General features: G+C 35.1%; 1 protein-coding gene across 6 annotated transcripts in view; it reads left to right on the top strand.

Moving 5' to 3' along the window:
- Aduk (unc-51 like kinase 3 homolog Aduk) overlaps positions 1-20,770 on the top strand; it is a 92,261-nt gene that overhangs the window by 35,790 nt on the left and 35,701 nt on the right. For all 6 annotated transcript variants that reach the window (XM_081733381.1, XM_081733382.1, XM_081733383.1 and 3 more), the window contains one exon: positions 17,977-18,141. In XM_081733381.1, the coding sequence (XP_081589507.1) occupies positions 17,977-18,141 (165 nt within the window). The remainder of the gene's footprint in view (positions 1-17,976; positions 18,142-20,770) is intronic.

The following is a 20,770-nucleotide window of genomic DNA, read 5'->3' as shown; positions in this document are numbered from 1 at the left end:
TATTACATCTATAACTACTGATTGCAATGAAGGAATAAAAGAAGAGACCGGACGCTGAATCTTCATCACAAAAACCATTACTCGCTATCTCGTACTGGTTTGGCTCTATGGACCTTAATAGGGAAACCGGAAGTGATAATTGTTGTTTATCACTTAGTGTTGCAAAAATGAGAGAGAAATTAAAACTTCCAGTTTAACATCCCACGTTTATACCCTTTAGGCTTAGGGAGACGATGATTAAAACAAGTGAATGATAATGGAAGAATTTAGAGTTCCAAGAATAAAGTTTGTTTCGACTTCCATCTTTCTGTTGAAACCAGAAGTAGTGAAAATTTATGATTTCTCGGTTACAACACTGATAATGGATAACACGGAAATAGATAGCGACAAGTAGTTTCTTAATATTAGTTCAATACTGCTAGAATGTATTTCACCTCTTGATTTTAATTCTTTATTGCAACAGGAAGGGAAAGAGCACAGTCGCTATAATGATTTTTATTATGAAGCAGTTTTTAGAATATCCAGTGCATTTGAAGTAGTGCACTTACTTTTCATTTTTGCATTTTCTTTCATTTTACGTTACAAGGACTCTTTATTCATGTTTGAACCTCATCCCTGGGAACTGGAGCAATAATCTGTACTTTGCTTATACGTCACGATAACTCTCCAGCCAATGAGAATGTACGAGTATGTGCAGACACAATGAATTTTTAAAAAAATGTATGAATTGAGAGTTTCGAAATTACTTTTTACACCTATGCTCTAGACCTGTGGACGAGTCTTCGTGAACTGTCAATGCACGGGTGCTGAACGGATTCCAAGTTCGATTCCCAAGCTTGGTCTTGCGCGGTAATCATAGTATGGCTCATTAATAGAGTTCTTACCTCTGACTGGGAGGTTCCTGTTTCGATACCCGACCAAGTAAGTTTGTGGTAGACAACTTCGTGTCTGAGTTTTCTCAGGGTATTCAGTGTAGAGTGTTGCGGATGGTATGTTTTCGTGAAATACTGAATCGATTACACAAAACTGCTTGTCGCTCTTACTGTTTCTGTTCTGTGGGGATCAGTATTAAAACCGGAAACAGGTAATTGAAACCACTTGTGGGTTGAATAGAGGGTTAACAAAATAGACAAAACCATTTCTTGGGATCCTGAAGCGATTGCAGAAAACAGCTTCTCCGTACCTTTTACAGTTTGTGCTCTATAGAAATCAGAATCGAAAGCGGAAGTAGTCAATTCCAACCACTTCCGGTTTCGATAGTATTGTAGGTGGTAACAGTATATTCTCATGACATTTAAAACTGAATCATGTCGTTCGGATTTTTTGGTCCGTACTGTTGTAGAGGTCTGGGTGCATCTTTTACAAAATCTTAGGCAGACAATGTAATATCCAATCCATATGTTTCTGCTTGCCTAGTAACAGTATTGTCACTTAATAATAAGAGATCATGGTAAAACAGAGGAATTTTGGAGGAAATTTTTAATATTTCTCTTTGTTACTTCTTTCTGTATTACTAAGATAATCGGTACAATGTCTGAAATAATAATGGGAGAAAACGGGAAAACTCCGAGAAAACCCATATACATGGTAGTAGGTGGGGGGCACCTGACACCCGGTAGCTGAAAAATCGCCTTTTTTTCCACGGTCTCCTGAGAGCAAGGACTCAATTTTCCACTGTCTCACGATACGCTATGACCCACGCCCCGTCAACTCATGGTCTTTTACGACCTCCATGTTAGGGGTGAATTTGTTCCCTTTTATGAGCACTTTTAAGGGGGTGTACTCGTTCCCTTTTATGAGCATATTTTCCAACCCCTATTTTAACATAGCAGAAATTATGAACACACTGCAGAACAGATAATACATAGCACAGCTAATAAAAGAGCATGGCATATTTTCCAACCCCTATTTTAACATAGCAAAAATTACACTGAGACTATGAACACACAACATTTTAGGGGTGTACTCGTTCTCTTTTATGAGCATATTTTCCAACCCCTATTATAATATAGCACAGATTGCATAGCAGATCTAATACGGCTTATTTTCCAACCTTTATTTTACTATAACAGAGACGGACATAGCACAGGGGGGTGTATTCATTTTCTCCACCCCTAATTGAACATAAGATTCATTCCCTTTTTAACCCCTACGAACATCAGACTACGTAACACACAGCAGAGCAGATAACAGATAAGAATACGTAACATAATAAGGGTGTATTCATTCTCTTTTATGAGCATATTTTCCACCCCTTATTTTAACATAGCAGATTTGTTGTCTTTTTCCACCCCTATTTGAACATAGCATATAATACATAAGTACTCGTTCTGTTAGAACCTTCCCTCCTCCTTTCTCATCCAGGGCTTGGGACCGGCAATGGCGGAGTTAAAAGGTTAGGTTATTCATTTTGTAGACATTTTAGCAGAGTTTAAAAAAATAACGACGTCTGGTTATTCACACACGTATAATCTCATGTCAACCACCATCACGCATACATGGTTTACGGAGAACTTAATCTCGCGCCAGTGACCATCACACATACATGGTTTACGGAGAACTTAATCTCGCGCCAGTGACCATGGTTTACGGAGAACTTAATCTCGCGCCAGGGACCATCACACACTCGGTTTACGGAGAACTTAATCTCGCGCCAGTGACCATCTCATAAATGAATAGAGCATAATATCATTAGCATCAATAGTGGTAAGTGAAAATTTGTTTAAGAAATTGCGTAGTGAATAACCAGACGCACGGCATGTTAGATACAAAAAACAATAATGTCCACAAAATTGAGATAAATCACCTTGAATTCGTCTTTTATTCCATGTATAATACAGACAGTTTCGTTTTAAAAACCTTATATGATTATGTACATAAGGTGGAATACCATAGCTATCGAAATACTCCCCCACACGCATATTAGTTATATAAACAGCAACCCAATGTTCACCAGGCTTATCGCTAGAATCAGTGTTTATAATTATGGCTGCTGGAAATGTATGAATAAACAGTGGTAGCTCATCTGCAGCATATACTCCAATAAAATGGTTTTTAGGCAGATTTTGTTGTAGCGCCTCATAAAGTTCAAGTGTATTTAACATTTTTAATTAATATATATTTTTCTCTGGAAATCAATTTCTAATTCTGAAGAGAATTCAGCATAAATAATTGCTGTTACAGGAGATGACAGTGCTTCTTTAAAATGAACCTCTAGGCGTACACTTCCTTGCCGTTGTGGACTAGTATGAAATCCAGCGCTAGCACTAGAATCGGGAGTTAAATCAAACACCAGTAGAGTATAACCATTAGGATATTCGGCGAGTGAAATATTATTACCTTGATTAGAATAATAAATACCTGAACCTGTAAATAACGTGGAATATGCTTGTATATATAGCTTATTATCAAAATCAGGTTGTAGTGGTTTGGAAGGCACAGGCCTTCCATCAACATACAATGTAAAAAATGACATATTAAAATGTTGAAAATTGAACGGATTTGTCTGATAAGTACCATTAAAAGCAGTATTAGTAACAAAACCAATAATAATACGTTTAGGCACTATGCCTGAAAATAGATCTGGAAGTGTACTATCCATAATTCCTTGTGGCAGCGTTTCAGTCTTCACTTGCACTTTTGTTATAGGATATTTTACTCTAAATTTAGGATTTTGTAATACTTTATTTTGTGCTATTTTAACGGCCGGTGACACATCAACCTTTTTCACAAGCAATGTTGCATCTGTAATTACAACTTTTCCATCAGCATCTGCGTCACCCATTAGACAAAATGTAGGTTTAGCTGGAATTAGTTTAATGCGCAGTTGTACACCATTCAGTAAAAATTTCTCCTGATTAAATATATCAGCATGAATATAGCCCAATAGTTCAAATGACTGACTTAAAGTAGTGAGAAGAAAACGTTGTTTAAATCCTACATTAGCATCGGCCACACTGTCCATATGTCCTGCAGTATCTTTAAACCACATTGATGATTGAAGATGCGTTGATTTAGCTTCAGCATTATAATTTAGTAGTTTTTCAATATACGCCCGATATGGATATGTGTGTGAAGAGTAGGAAATAAGTTGATTATTTAAATATAATTGCAATTCACTGAACATTGCATTGAGAAAATCATTTACAGGGCCGATTTTCTTATCGGCAGAAGTTAAATTAGAACCATCTGATTTAGTAATTTTACCTTTAATATAAAACATTGTGTGCGATAAGTCAATATAGTCATCCCCATGACCGGGGACGACAAATTCTATTGGTGCATTATCAGCTATCGAAGCCACAGGCTTATATGGAACTATTTTATTACCTATAATACTGGTTTGAGTGGGTAAACCAGCAAATAAATCTAATTCTGATTTCATACACTCACACTTCATTTTTTTCTCTCTATTAATATACACACATGGTAAAATTTATAATACCGTATTACGTTTGCGAAAATGTAATTTTACACATACACTGCCATGTTGGAAAGGAAGTGGATTACCTGTACTATCTCTTAAATCAATAATAATTTGATCAAATTGTTTACGTTGCACGGAGACATAGTGAGGATTGTCAAAAATATGTACATTATTAATACCATACTCTGTAATATTTGTATTTATAATACGTAACAATGGAGCTACTGTGTCACCCACCATTTGTGGTTCTACAATATCACTGTAAATATACATAAGTGTAGGTAGCGATTTTTGTAAATCAGGTGGATAACGAGCATGATGCACAACTGCAATATCTTCTTGTTGTATGTGATCAAAACCTAATATTCTGGCTAGTTCAGGAGATAGACGTACTTCTATACGCCTCTCTTGGTCTTTTATTACTCTACTGACTTCAATTCGTTTTACTGATGCTTTAACTTTTAATTGTAAATTTAATATATCACTTTTATGATTAATTTGAGATAGAATATCATCGACATTATAATAGTGTCCTGGTAAGATTTTAGTTATGTTCCAGCTTTCTGTATTCATGAGGCGGTAATAAATATTATTAGTATATTTGGAAACATTCTGAAATGAATTTGTATAATGTACTTCAACAACTGCCGTCTCCCACTCACCTTTCTCTAGCACCAATGGATGATATAATTTGGTAGTATAACATGACAAAGTATTTTGTGGAAAATACTCCATAGAACTGTTACTCGGTAGTGTAAGATAAAAGCTAGTCTGTTCCATATTAATCAAAAATATCACTCTTCCTTTTCTTTGTACCACCAGTCGTCTTTGCAAAATGAACTTTTCTCCGTTTTCTTCTTCCAGATCCTACCAACACTTGATTTATTTTATTTTGAGCTTTAGTTTTTAAATTATTTTTAGCTTCTTGCCAACGTGATGTTAAAGCTTCGTCAATAGGTCTATTATCACCTAATACATCTCCAGCTACATTAATTCCTGTACGTAACAATTCTTTACCAACAGTTTTTGCTCCTTGTTTAATTAACGGAAATACACTTCGAAATAAACCACCTAAAAAACTTCCAATACCATAACCTTCTTGATATGGTGCACCTCTATACACGTTATAACCACCTCCTGCTTGGTGAGTATAGTATTTAAAGTATGGATCATTCATTATTATTATTATTTTTTCCTATATACACAAATATAACAGTTGTTTATAATATTGTATTGTGGTTAAATGTTTTTTAAATATGACACAGGAATCCATGAATTAAAGGAAGGGGGATATCCCCGCCAACGAACAAGTACACGTTTACCTTTAACTTCTAAAATTTCGTCTATTTCATAAACTTTAGGCAGAGGCACTCCTTGTAATTCCTCCTCGTAAAATGTACCATCAATTACTTCACCATTTAAGTCCTCCAACATATAAACCACTTTCTTTTCCTTATGTATCACCTGTTTTATTTTAAATATTTCTACAGTCCACTTTTCTTTGTACCCTTTTTCAAAATGCCGTTTTGCTTTAGTAATGCGCACAGTATCACCTTTTTTATATTTTGCAATGTTAGTATGTGGCATTGGTTTTATTAATTTATTCCAAACTTGTTGAAAAGTGTCCTGGTTCACACTGGCGGGTGGTAATTGATGAGCTCTATGCGGCCTAGAATTATATGCCTGAACAAGTTTCGATAGCACATCTATGTATCGGTAAGTCTTCTTGGCTGTAAAATATTTCCACATTCGTTCTTTAAGAGTTCGATTAAAACGTTCCACCACACTTGCTTTAATATCGGCGTTTTGTGTTGTGAAGAATTTAATATTTTGTTTTTTTAAGTATAACTGAAATGGTCTATTAACAAACTCTGTACCTTTATCTGTTTGTAGACGTATGGGTCTACGACGTGTAGATGCAAATATTTGCTTAAATGCTTTTATAATGTTTTCACCAGTTTTTGTACGTACAGGCACAGCCCAGGCATAACGACTAAACAAATCAATCACTGTTAAAATATACCTATTACCATCATTATACTTCTGCAGACTGTGCATATCGTTTAAATCCGCTTGCCACTGATCGTCGATATTGAACACTAAATAGGGATTACGTGGAAACTTTTTACGTACAGGCTTATGCAGGGTATAAGTCGATTGTTCTTTTACCCACTGTTGCACTTTGTGTAAAGGAATAGATTTCTTCACAGCTCTCCATAATGCAGTAGCAGTTGAAAACGAGGCAGGGTGTGAAGGGTTATAATAAATAGCGGCCAGCTTCTTCATATTTTATAATCACACCATCTGTTGACAACTTTACGTTTACGTGGTGGCTCCTCCTCCTCCTCCTCCTCTTCTTCTTCCTGTTTTGGATCAGCGGCAGATGATGTCAGCTTACGAATATATTCTATACGTTGTGGGTTGCCTATATACTCTAAAGGTATATTGGATTTTGCTAACAGTACAGCAAAGGGTTCCCAACCTGTAGGGGGAATATTTTTCTTGCGATACCTGACAAAATCTGCTATTAGATCTACTATATTAGCTCCAGGAATTAATTTATTATAAATATTAACATTACCACTGTCATCCCAATGAATGTTGGAATTTTGTTTTAATCTACGTAATAAAGGTCTTGCTTTACGCAGACAATTTTCGGGAAGAGTAGATAGCATTTCATCGTCCTCATCCTCCTCCTCCTCCTTCTTAGTACCAACACTAGTTGATGTTGTTGCAGTAGGTTTTTGCACAATGTGTAAATATTTTTGTAACACCTCTTTATAGCGTATCCATTTTTCTTCAACACTCATATTTTTATTATTTAAAATATTTTTCATCTCATCATCTAAATTAGATATAGTTTGATATTGGTGCAATTTTTCTGGTGCAATTAAAACAAGCTTTTGTGCATGCTGCATAATTATTTAATTAAAGTAGATAGTATACCTCCAATAATAGGTGCAAGCAAAGCAGTAAGAAACCCACCTTTTTGTACAATTATTCGTTTTTTCTTCTGTTTTAATGATGGCCCCTTTTTCGCTAAATACCTCAATTCCTTTCTATACCTTTTTAATCTATTTTTCTCTTTTTTATTTAACGGAACATTTCCTTGTAATACGTTATAGGAACATTCACAAATAGAACGAATTAATTCGGGATCAGCATTTTGTAAAATTGCTTGGCGTACTTTGGGTTTCGCCTTTGCTAAAAGTTTTAGTAAATGTGCACTCTCTTTGCTAATCATTTTTTTTCTTTTTGTAGCTATTATATTAAAATTGAGTATTAAAACATATCAGTTATTGAGATTATTTTTTTTTACCGGTACATAAACATAATTGTAAGAATCTGAGGGGAAAATTTTTGTTCGAACACGATGTTCGTCTGGAGTGCCCTGTTTTAAATCAAAAACCAAATAACTATGAGGATCTTGTGTTGCGTCCTGATAGGCTTCCTGTACAAATTTTGTGTTACCAGGATATAATTGGCGTGCTAGATAATTAATTTGAGCCTGGTCTCTGGGGTTTTTAAAACATATTATATAATGGCAATTTAATGATATGTCTCGCATACCTTTAGCTTGATGAAACAAATTTTGTGTTATAAAAATAACACTTAAATCTCGGTGGTGGCTACCTTTAGTAAAAAAGTCAACAATTCGTGTATCACACTCTCGCATTAAATCGTCAATAATTACCAGATGGGGGCCAGCTTGTGCCGGAAAATCATCTATTTTGGGGAGCCCTTCTTTAAATGTACAACCTGAGGATAGAGTTTCATACAGAGGTTGCCACTCACCATAACACCATACTATATTTTTCCATTTTTCGGCATAATGTTTTAAAAACTCTTTTACAAAATATGATTTACCACACCCAGTGGGACCAGCTATAATACAAGTAAATGGGTGTTGAAACTCCATATTCTGTTACACCACAAAATAATTATGGATATAATAACATATTATTATTACGATTCAGACGGTAGATTGGTAGCAGTAGTAGTAGTAGTAAATTCAGGCATGTTTACAACTTTACATAATTGAGAACTAGTAATTATGCTCCACTGAATGCACGGCAAATGAAGCTGGAGTTTTCGCCATGTACAATCACTGAAATTTACCTGACCATTACTATCGTCATCTGACGATTGAATAAAACACTGACGAATACCGTTAAGAGTATCTGACAATGATATTTTATAATTTTCACTAATGAAAAATTGTGTAGGCAATGAAGAATCTGTAACAGCGTTAAAGTAGTTTTCAATATCTGAATAATATGATAGAAAAGTATACCACTCATCAAGTGAAAGACGAATACGATCACAGTAATTATGTAAAATGATAATAACAGAAAATTCTCCCCCACCATCGTATGCTAGACCAACACATACCTCGATTTCATCGAAATAAAAATAATAACGATTTAAAATTTGATTATCCTTTTTTTTTTACTCTCTACTTAATTAAAAACTATCGTTTCTACTAATACTGTATTTACCCTATTCGATTTCTTTTATATCGAAACTCCATTTTCTCTCTCTTTTATATTTCTTCAAAAAAATAAAATATTTATCAATCACCCAATAACATAGAAACTAATTCTAGTTGAATACGATTTGCTGTGACAGTATCTTCAACAAAAGTAACTTTAGAAAATTTACCCTTCACAACACATTCATATAGATATTTACTTATTAGAGGAGCAAGTGTAGAACATGAAGAAATTGCTTCATCAATACATGGGAAATAGTAACATATTTTTTTCCATGTAGAAAAATCTATTTCAACTCTACTATTATCATCATTTGCACAAATATACATTAAATTATCATCGTCATTATTAGCGTCAAGTATTACTTTCGTTTTCTCACTTAGTGCGTATTCAGTTGCATTCTCACCTTCTCTAAAATAATCATTTATATACATGGAATATGATAAAAACCTGGACCATTCATTAATTGATAACACAATACATTCATTAACAATGCGTAATTTTACAAACACATAAAATTTATAATCACTACTATATTTCAAATATACACAAAGATCAGTGGAATTATCAATGAAGTAAAAAGAACTTAAAAGTTGTTTTTTATCCATAATTATCTATTTACACAACTTATTCTTTTTTACAATAGTCTATTTCTCTTAAAGCCATAAGGCACTGTATCATAACTTCCTTCAACTCTTTTGCGTTTTGTGTGTACCAATTGATAGGTTTTCGTTTCCTCTTTGCTGATAATTTTGATGTCTTTTGTGCGAGCAATTTTGCAAGGGTTTGACACACTTACAGGAGGGGCATCATTCAGAACCATATTTCTAATTTGTTCGAAATTCACAATTTTCATTGTTTCACTATTTAGAGTAATTCCCCTCACCTTACAACAGGTCTTTGTTATATCTCCACCGAATACCTCGTACGCATAATTTTTGGTCCCGCCGCTACAAAATTCATTAATATATGCATTGGGACCTACATTATCTATTTCATTTTTTAACTCGCCGAAATAATCCCCAAGAGGTAATTTTATGCCTCCAGCTCTTACTATATAAATGAGACTATCCGTATCCATATATAACACATCTTTATCTAGCTTCTCTAAATAACTGTATAATTCTAAGCGACCATGCATAGTAGTATACGCAGCCAATATTACATTAGTATTTTTGAACGGAATAATTGCATCATCCAAAATCTTGTAATTTAATAATAATGCATCTTCATCAATTGGAATTACCTGTGTTACCTCAGCATTACTGTCGGTTAATTTATCATAAAATATGGCAGGTTCTCGAATAATTTGTGTGTGCGTCATATTATCATTCTGAGCAAATTTGCCCCATAAACAATTCAGTGCTAATTTGCAAATACTTTTTCGTGCTTTGTTTTTATTACCAATTTTCCCTTTGTCTAGTTGTACTCCTTCTCTTTCATAATAATCCTTAATATATTTATTTTTCTGTTCTTCACTTTTACACCATTTAGGCCAACCATGAGCTTCTGTTTTCAATTTCATGAACAAATTTATATAATCTGTAAATAAGCCACCTTCTTTTTTAACAGGATCATATTGCACTACTTTATATTCCCATACCTCATGCATTTCTAATATTTTATAACCTTTCTCTTGGGCTTTACGTACTTCGTCCACCACCCACGTCCCAGTGAGGGCCCTCTCCGCATCACTATGCTCACAGTCCTCTGTATTTAGAGTGTCCGCGCATCTACGACACAGAGGGAACAGAAGTTTATGATTGCTGCGATACGGAAGGACGGGGTGATACAAATCCCGGGGAGGAAGTACTGTACATTTTACGATACCCTCAAATTTATCTATTGCAGGACAATCGGCACCCACATAGATTTTTGGGTGCCCTATGGGATATTTTTTCACCTTGCAACAGTAGGGGTATAACGAAATGACGTCCACGTAGTGCACCTCCTCCCCGGGGGCAGTCTTATAGTAATATTTAACAGCGGAACATCGACCCCCATATAGAGCATCTCTAGGTTTGATAGGATCTTTTCTACATAGGGGGTGATGTGCCACCAATTCTGCAATTTGTGGATTTTTACGTAGTTCATTCTTCCATTCACACCCCCACATTTCATGAACTACGTAGCCCAAGTTTTTTAAATGATTAATTTTTCTAATGGTGTTTTCATAGCGTATTTCAAGAGTGGTATGCGGATCATTATATATAGGTTTATCACGCCCTACTTTAAAACATTTAACACATCCGTGATAGAAACAACCTTCATATTCCCATACATGGATCTGTTCATCTATACGTGCATGACCATCTACTTTTAAAACACCATTTAGAACCATTTCCTTTCCATTTGCTGCGTGCTTGATTGTAATACCTAATCTTTCTTGTTCGTAAACCAACCATTGAATCGCTTCGATGGACTGTTGATCTAACCAACGATAACCATTATGAGGAATAATACCTATAGTCTGTTCTTTGAGAAACTTGCGTCGAAATACCAGATTACAAGCCGAGGCTATACTAATTGCTTCGACTAGTGGATTAACATCAGTTATTTGCTGGAATTCTACTTCGAATTTAATACATGCCTTCCGTAGAAGGTTAACATCCATGCGACAATAACGAATTAATTCTTCTTTAAAATTAAATGTCTGATTTGAGGATTTTTCATACCATTTCATAAACTGTTTTTGTTCTTTTTCCTTCATATACTGAAAACCATAGAATTTAGGGTCGGGCATAGGCCCTTCATAACTTTGATTATCTTTCGTATTAAAATAGTGTGGGAAATAACCTTTTGTTTCTTCTATGTCAAATGCATCAGATAATTTTGATAGAGCCATCGGAAAGAAATTAATACTATCAATGAATTTTAAATATTTACAATCAATACTCATTATTTTACACCCCTTCATTATGACGCTTGGAGTCCATCGTTTCGCTGATATCATTGCACGCAGGATAAAATGTGCATCATATCCTTTTGCATTATGTGCAATGCATATAACTTTATTAATATTGGATGGTTTACTGCATAAATACTCCAGAAAATCAGTAACACACTCTTCACCATAAAAAATGTTTTCCTTTCTGTTGCAAATAGTACATGAATTACCCTCGCTATTCTCAAGACAATGATAACATACTTGCTGTGTGATTACCAAATTAGGCACATGTTCACGGAATATTTCATCTTGCCTACACTCAATGTCATATAATATCATCATCCATTTTCCTACGTTTGAATATTTTCGTGATTGCATGTAACATAAATGACGGTGGGGCATCATTTTATCACAGTTTATACAGAATGTTTCCCCACACTGGTGAGGATTTCTATTTTTCTTGATAACATACGCTTTAAGACATATTTTACATACTTTTAACTGTGAGCACAAACCTGATTTTATATGATACGCCATACATTCGTTACCGTAAAAACATCTGTTACAATTATTACAATTTAATACTTCATCTGTCTTCTTACATGGAGGATTTTTTCTACATTTATTGCATAATGCCTTACAGTGCCCTATATGCTTTTCTTTCATATTATATCTCTTATGGCATGTTTCGCAAAAGTATGAACAACTAAATGCAGCACATAGATTGGTAATAACATTGTAATGATTATTTATCAGGAGTAAATTAATTTTCTTCTCACCACCGATGCCCTCGAAAAATGTTTTCTCCCCCGTCAAATCTTCGTACACTGTAATCGTATAATCAGTTAAATATGATTGAATTAGTTTTAATTCAGGTATGCCACCACCATGCATCAAATTAACGCCAGAACTCTTACACAATAATTTAGCTTCTAAAGTCATAAAGTTCTTTTTTTGATTATAATAGGGTTGAGACGCATTTTTATTCCCTTTGTTATCAATGAGCCCTTTAGCAACTACAAGGGCGTGAGCAAGGCAACTACTATCTTTATTTTTAATAACGACTATACCATTGCATTTTTTCATATATTCTTCATCAGAGGAAAAATTTTGACTTTTCCTCCCTTCGCCTATAGGTAAAGCCACATGATGAAAATCAATAACAAAACGATCTTGTTCCATAAATTTTGCATTTGACTGAATGACTCGATTCAGAGCCTCCCAGACGAAGTCTTCACCGACATTCGCTGCTTCTCGAAATGAAAACCAAAACGATCTATCTGGATTATTCTGATTCCATAATGTCAGCCCTACCTGATGGTGGGAATCTACATCCTCCATCAACATATTCAATAGTTGAGCAATTCCACTTCGCAACCAGGTAATTGGGTTTTCCCCTTCAGGGGTTCTCGCAAGTTGTGCAGTTATCATTGTACCATTCATTCGGAATTTTTTGTACTTTCTAGTTATTTTGTTAATGATTGTAATTTTACTAGAACTTTCCATTTTTTATTGCTTTATTCTATCAACTAACAATTATTGGGGCTGTTCCCACTATAGAACACCAAGAAGTGTTTTTTCCAATAACGTTTTAGTGATATTTTCTAAAACTGAAAATAGTATTCTACCAACTATAGCAATTATTTACGAAAACCTATATCTCACGTATTTCCGCTGTTTGATGCTTTTACTGTAATTTGGGCTGTTCCCACTATAGTACACCAAGAAGTGTTTTTTCCAATAACGTATTCTTCCTAACGGTTTAGTGATGTTTTCTAAAACTGAAAATAGAGAAAAGTATTTTGACCTTTGACCTCGGTGGACATTATTTTGTGACATGTGGTACCTGATGACCAATTACTAGATTTGGAAACAGCACCTGAGTATGTGGATCCATTTTCGAGTTATTAGGTTTTAAGTATGTTGACCTTTGACCTCGGTGGACATTATTTTGGGACATGTGGTACCTGATGACCAATTACTAGATTTGGAAACAGCACCTCAATATATGGCTCTAGTTTTGAGTTATTAGGTTCTAAGTATTTTGACCTTTGACCTCGATGACCACTATTTTTGGAACTTGTAGTAGTTGATGACCAGTTAATAGATTTGGAAACAGCACTTCAATATGTGTCTCAGTTGTCGAGTTATTTGGTTTTAGGTATGTTGACCTTTGACCTCGATGTTCATTATTTTGGAACTTGTAGTACCTGATGACCAATTACTAAATGTGGAAACAACATTTCAATATGTGGATCCATTTAAGAGTTATTAGGTTTTAAGTATGTTGACCTTTGACCTTGATGGTCATTATTTTGGGGCATGTAGTACCTGATGACCAATTACTAGATTTGGAAACACCATCTCAATATGTGGCCCCGTTTTCGTGTTATTAGGTTTTAAGTAGGTTGACCTTTGACCTCGATGGTCAGTGTTTTGGATCTTGTAGTACCTGATGACCAATTACCAGACTTGGAAACACCATCTCAATATGTGGCCCCGTTTTCGTGTTATTAGGTTTTAAGTAGGTTGACCTTTGACCTCGATGGTCAATGTTTTGGATCTTGTAGTACCTGATGACCAATTACCAGACTTGGAAACACCATCTCAATATGTGGCCCCGTTTTCATGTTATTAGGTTTTAAGTAGGTTGACCTTTGACCTCGATGGCCACTATTTTGGGACTTGTGGTACCTGATGACCTATTACTCAATGTGGAAACAGCATCTCAATATGTGGCTCAGTTTTCGTGTTATTAGGTTTTAAGTATGTTGACCTTTGACCTCGATGGTCATTATTTTGGAACTTGTAGTACCTGATGACCAATTACTAAATGTGGAAACAACATTTCAATATGTGGATCCATTTAAGAGTTATTAGGTTTTAAGTATGTTGACCTTTGACCTCGATGGCCACTATTTTGGGACTTGTGGTACCTGATGACCTATTACTCAATGTGGAAACAGCATCTCAATATGTGGCTCAGTTTTCGTGTTATTAGGTTTTAAGTATGTTGACCTTTGACCTCGATGGCCACTATTTTGGGACTTGTAGTACCTGATGACCAATTACTAAATGTGGAAACAACATTTCAATATGTGGATCCGTTTTTGAGTTATTAGGTTTTAAGTGTCATACACAGGGCGTATCACACATAAACTATCAGACCCAGGTAAAAATAAGTATGATATTCGTACTCAGCATGTCCGAAAACCCCTATATGTTGAGTTTCATCCAAATCGGTTCAAATTGTCATAGAAAGGGCGTATGCCACATAAACTATAGGACCCAGGTAAAAATAAGTATGATATTCGTACTCAGCATGGTCGAAAACCCCCATATGCTGAGTTTCATCCAAAACGGTTAAAATTGTCATACAAAGGGCGTATCCCCCATAAACTATAAGACCCAGGTAAAAATAAGTATGATATTTGTAATCAGCATGGTCGAAAACCCCCATAAGCCGAGTTTCATCCAAATTGGTTCAAAGAGCGTATCGAATCGCTATGTTACATAGGTATTCATTGTCTTAAAATAGGGGTCGAAAAAAATCTTATGTAATTTCTGCTATGGTAAAATAGGGGTTGGAAAGGTAATCATAAAAGGGAATGAATACACCCCTAAAATGGAGGTTGATGTGTTTATTATCTGCTCTGCTATGTGTTCATAGTCTCAGTAGGGGTTGGAAAATAAGCCATGCTCTTTTATTAGCTGTGCTATGTATTATCTGTTCTACTGTGTTAAAATAACACCTCTGCTTTGTGTTCGTAAGGGTTGGAAAATATGCTCATAAAAGAGAACGAGTCCACCCCTAAAATGGAGGTTGTTATGTGTTATGTAGTCTTATGCTCTGCTGTGTGTTCATAGTCTCAGTATAATTTCTGCTATGTTAAAATAAGGGTTGAAAACGAGTACACCCTTGCTATGCTATGTGTTATCAACTCTTCTATGTGTTCGTAATCGTATGTGTTATCTCCTATGTTAAAATAGGGGTTGAAAAATATGCTCATAAAAGAGAATGAATACACCCTTGAAAGGGTACGAGTCTTATGTGTTATCTGCTCTGCTGTGTGTTACGTAGTGTTATGTGTTATCTGTTCTTCTATGTGTTCGTAATCGTATGTCTTATCTCCTATGTTAAAATAGGGGTTGAAAAATATGCTCATAAAAGAGAATGAATACACCCTTGAAAAAGTGTTCAGAAAAGGGTACGAGTTCAATTTGCTCTGCTGTATGTTCGTTATGTTACGTAGTCTGATGTTCTGCTATGTGTTCGTAGGGGGTGGAAAAGGGAACGAGTACACCCCCTTAAAAGTGCTCATAAAAGGGAACGAGTACACCCCCTTAAAAGTGCTCATAAAAGGGAATGAATACACCCCTAACATGGAGGTCGTAAAAGACCATGAGTTGACGGGGCGTGGGTCATAGCGTATCGTGAGACAGTGGAAAATTGAGTCCTTGCTCTCAGGAGACCATGGAAAAAAAGGCGATTTTTCAGCTACCGGGTGTCAGGTGCCCCCCACCTACTCATGGTGTTCGTCCTAGAATCGAACCTAGAACCCAAAGCACTACAAGTGAGAGCTCTACCACTGAACCATCGCGGCTTCATAACTGGTAATCGTACAGAGAAGCTAAGATCAACAAATATCAAAATGAATACCCATAAATCTTTAAAATGTTCAGTATGTATTATAGTTGGAGATAATAATTTTTGTAACTTCACTATTATCCTCAAAGAAGCTTTTAAAAAATTAAGTGAATGGAACTGTCACTGCTAAATGAATTTTATGTGTTGAGATATAATTATTTTCAATAGATTTATTGTATAATATTAAGGATCTTCAACATGTTGACATCTACAGCTGTACGGAACAAGACCTAAATTTCGCTTGCTCATAAAACGTTCAGGTTTTAATAAATTCCGTATTGCTTTTTCGCAATCTTGAATACTGTTTATTTGTAGTTTAGGAATTTAGGTTCATTGGATTTTGTTAGTCAGTTTTGCATGTTGTTTTTCTGTGGCTTTCTTCAGGAATTATTTACTTGAAACGACTCAGATAAAATATTCCAAAGGAATTAGTTTGTGTAAACTGACCCATAGAACTACATATTGTGAATTCTATGTGACTTTTAAGTACTATTTCGTCCTTCTTCTTGTTCACCTCAACCATAGGTTGGTGAGCAACATGGAAATATTAAAACTTTTCTCTCCCTTGGGTGAGTGTTTTATACTTTGATAAAATCTCTTCTTCGTAACTGCATCTAGATATTCTACCCCTGGTCTTCCTCTTCCTGGTTTTCCTTCTGTCTTTCCCTCTATCAACACGGTGATCCAATTGCAGTGCCAAATAAGATGGCCAAGCATCCTGTTTCTTCTTTTTCCTTTTATTTTCATGATCTGTCGTCCTTCATTAACTTCCCTTAGTACGTCTTCATTCTTTTCCCTTTCGATCCATGATATGCGCAGCATTCTGCACCAACACCACATTTCAAATGCTTCCAACTTGGATATTTGGTTTTTCTGAATGTCCACGTCTCCGATCCGTAAAGCGCCACGCTCCATACCAATGTCTTAGTAAATCGTTTCCGAACGTACAATGACACATTTCTTGATGTTATCAGTCCTCTTTTCCTATTGAATGCTTGTTTAGCCTGCACTATTCTGAAACTTACGTCTTTTTCGCTTCTTTCGTACGAGGATATTAGACTTCGTAAATAGGAGAAGTCTTAACGTCTTCGATTTTCTTTCCATCTAGTCATACTTTGCCCCTTCCTGTCCTGCTCCTGTGCACTTTATCACTTTGGTTTTCTTATTTATCTTCATTTTTAATGATTTTTCCAGTTGGTCGTTCAGGTTTGAAAGTACTTCTTGCAGATCCTTTTTGTTTTCAGCTATCAGTGCTATGTCATCAGTGCTGAAATCCTGACCATTTACTTTTACGCCTTTCTCGTTTCTATCAAAGAATTATTTCATAGTCTCTTCTATATAGACTATTTCGTAGTAACAGCAATGATATTAGTATATTACTGTGAGAATGTTATAGTTAATTGTATCAACTTAACGTTTTGATATTTTAAGATTAAAGTTAGTAAAGTGTATAAAAATACCTTGTACAATCGTGATAAAGTTCTGCCATGAAACTAACTTTTTTTTTTCTTTTTGACATCAGCTGAAAGTGATGCAGTGAAAAAGGTCGCTCTGAGGAAGAAAGTGGATGACTACATTCGTCGCGCTGAAGACTTGAAGCAGCTTGTGTTGCCGCAGGATAAAGAGGCAACGAATGTTACGGAATGCTTGATGAAAGATGACGAAAGCATCCGATTTAATGAGCTGCGTAAGCTTATTGCTATGTACTAACGTAGAATAAGTTAGTAATGTAAGCTATTGAATATTAATATTTTTAATCGTAACTGGATTTGAAAGTGTATGCTTCCCTGTAAAGAACAATTTATTTACTTATAGAAATTGTTTGATTATGATTGGAGACATAGTAGCTCAGTGGTAAAAGCTTACCTTTGGTACGAAGCGTCTCTTTTTCAAGCCTAACTCATGTTAGTTTGTATTGAATAACATAGATTAGTGCGTTTTCGCGGGTTGTCGGACTTCCATTTTCCGCCATTTTTCCATTTTCATTAACCTAATTTTTCTGTTGACACCTTTGCCCAAAAAAGAAAATGTAATAGTGAAACGTTAAAATAGAGATTTCATTTTTGATCTTCTGATCGCTAGCACCCGATACTTATTTTCTAATAATTAATAACTATGCTTAAATTAAAATTAACATATGCGAGGTATGTCCGAAACGTAAGTTTTGAAAAGAAAAAAAATACTAAAACATGATTGATCAAGCCAACTTTATTTTTACACACCTTAAACCATTTTTCGATATGGAGACTCGGTGGCTTAAATGGTAGAGTGTTCACCTCTGGTGCATGGAGTCCCTAATTCGATCCCAGCTCGCGCCAAGTAACCATTGTGGTGAACAAACAACGTGTGCGTGGATTTTCTCGGGGTTCTTTCGTTTCCTCCCACTTCGTTAATTCCACCATTCCATTCATTTCTTGTCATCATCATCATCATCTCCTTTAGCCTAGCCAGCATAACCATGGGACGTAAAACTTACAGATTTCATTTCGGCGAGCACACTGTCCGGAGAAAGGAAAGGAAAGAAATGGCCTGGAACCTGTATGTTAAGTACTATCCTGGCATTTGCCTGGTGTGAATGAGAAAAACCCAGGAAAACCTCATTCAGGATGTCTGTCTTAAAAAGCTTTTTACACTTTCTAGGCCGAGTGCCCCCACCGGGATTCGAACCCGGGACCGCTCGCACAGAAGTTATTTATTTATTGAATAAATTCCCAGATACACCATAATTTTGTCATTTTACACAGGGAAATATTAATAAGCAGGAAAAAAGAAGAAGCGAAAAATAAAAATAAATATCAACAACAATAATACGAATAATGTCAACAAAGAGCGTAAAAGTAATATTATTCGGCCAGCATGTATTTAATTGGTCTTGGTAAATCTTTGCAAATGCTCAAAGCTATTGATATGAAATTAACAGAACGCCTATTCGTCTGCAACCAACCAAACTTCTGTGAGGTTTTGGTTGTATAAGCAGCAGGCGTTCAATAATTATTTCTAAGTCTAATTTTACAGTATAACGATAAGCAAGAGCGGAAATTGTGTTTAAATATTGAATTGTCATGAAGTTTGCATATCGTTTTAAAAAATCAGAACAGTACTTAGTATGGAAGTACGTAAAATTTAAGTTTCAAGATTTCATTATAACAAACAAAAGAGTTTCCTAATAATAAAAACACCCCACAAATTATGATAATATGTTAAATGTATCCATCTTTTCTCAGTCATTCGCTTCAAAAATATATGTTTCACGTTTCCCCTGCTGATGACAGTTACTTTAGTAATATAGGAAAAACAAACAAGAACTTTAGGATAGAAGGATAAAGAATAAAAGAAATGATAAGATAGAAGAAAGAATAAAGGAAACAAGAACTTTAGGATATAAAAGTAGGAGAATCTAATTGATAAACAGCCGATAAATTAACCCCGAGTTCTCGCTTCCCGAACAGATTTCTCTACAATTGAACTACCAGTAGCGCGATCAATTTCTTGTGCTTGTACTGTCGGATTGGATAGAAAGGGTTCTAAATAAAATTATAAATAGATGGATTATTGAATCATTACGAAGAACTTACGCTGACGTGTAGTTTTGTATCCTGTTTCACTAAAAATGAATTAGATGTTCTTTATTTTTTTAAAAAAAAAAACTCATGAGATGTTTATTGGGTTAAATCAGGGGGGTAAAATTGAAGGGGGATCGCGAGGGAACGCCATCCTCCCACTTCCTAAAAAATTACAATGGGTAAAAATAGGCACGGTGACGGCGTGTCGTCATGCGTCCCCCTACGTTTTCAAATCCACTTTTACCCCTGGGTTAAATATAACATATTTATAACCTATAGTTTGTTCAATTGTAGAGATTATTGACATAGAGCTCGTACAAAAGTTACTCATGCCAAATGTCTGTTAAAATTGAATCTTAAGTAATAATCTTCATGCTACAATAATTTCGTTGCAATATAGTCACTAATGTGAAAAGATCCCAATTCTTTTTGATTATTCTAAAGTTCTTACCTTTTTTTTTTTTTTTTTTTTCTTATACTTATTTTTCTGTGGACAACCACTCTTGTTAAAGATGGGCAAGATTTAAAAATAATTTGTTACTATATACGAGTTATATTGTGCTGAAGTTTCTATGACATTGTTCCCGTCTTCTTCCTAGCTGATAGATAGGAATTTATTACGATGCGGTGAGTTTTAAGCTTGTCGCATAGAATCTGAGATGAATGTGTGTAGTATTTGGTAAATAAATGGAGTTATTGTTCTTTTGCTTCTATTTTATTTATTTCTATACGTCCATATATTTAAGAACAGTC

The sequence above is a fragment of the Thermobia domestica genome, chromosome 12 (genome assembly GCF_964235325.1).
Source record: "Thermobia domestica chromosome 12, izTheDome1.hap1.1, whole genome shotgun sequence".
NCBI lineage: Eukaryota > Metazoa > Arthropoda > Insecta > Zygentoma > Lepismatidae > Thermobia > Thermobia domestica.
The sequence above is the reverse complement of the archived record's forward strand: the minus strand, read 5'-3'. Positions and strand labels throughout refer to the sequence as shown.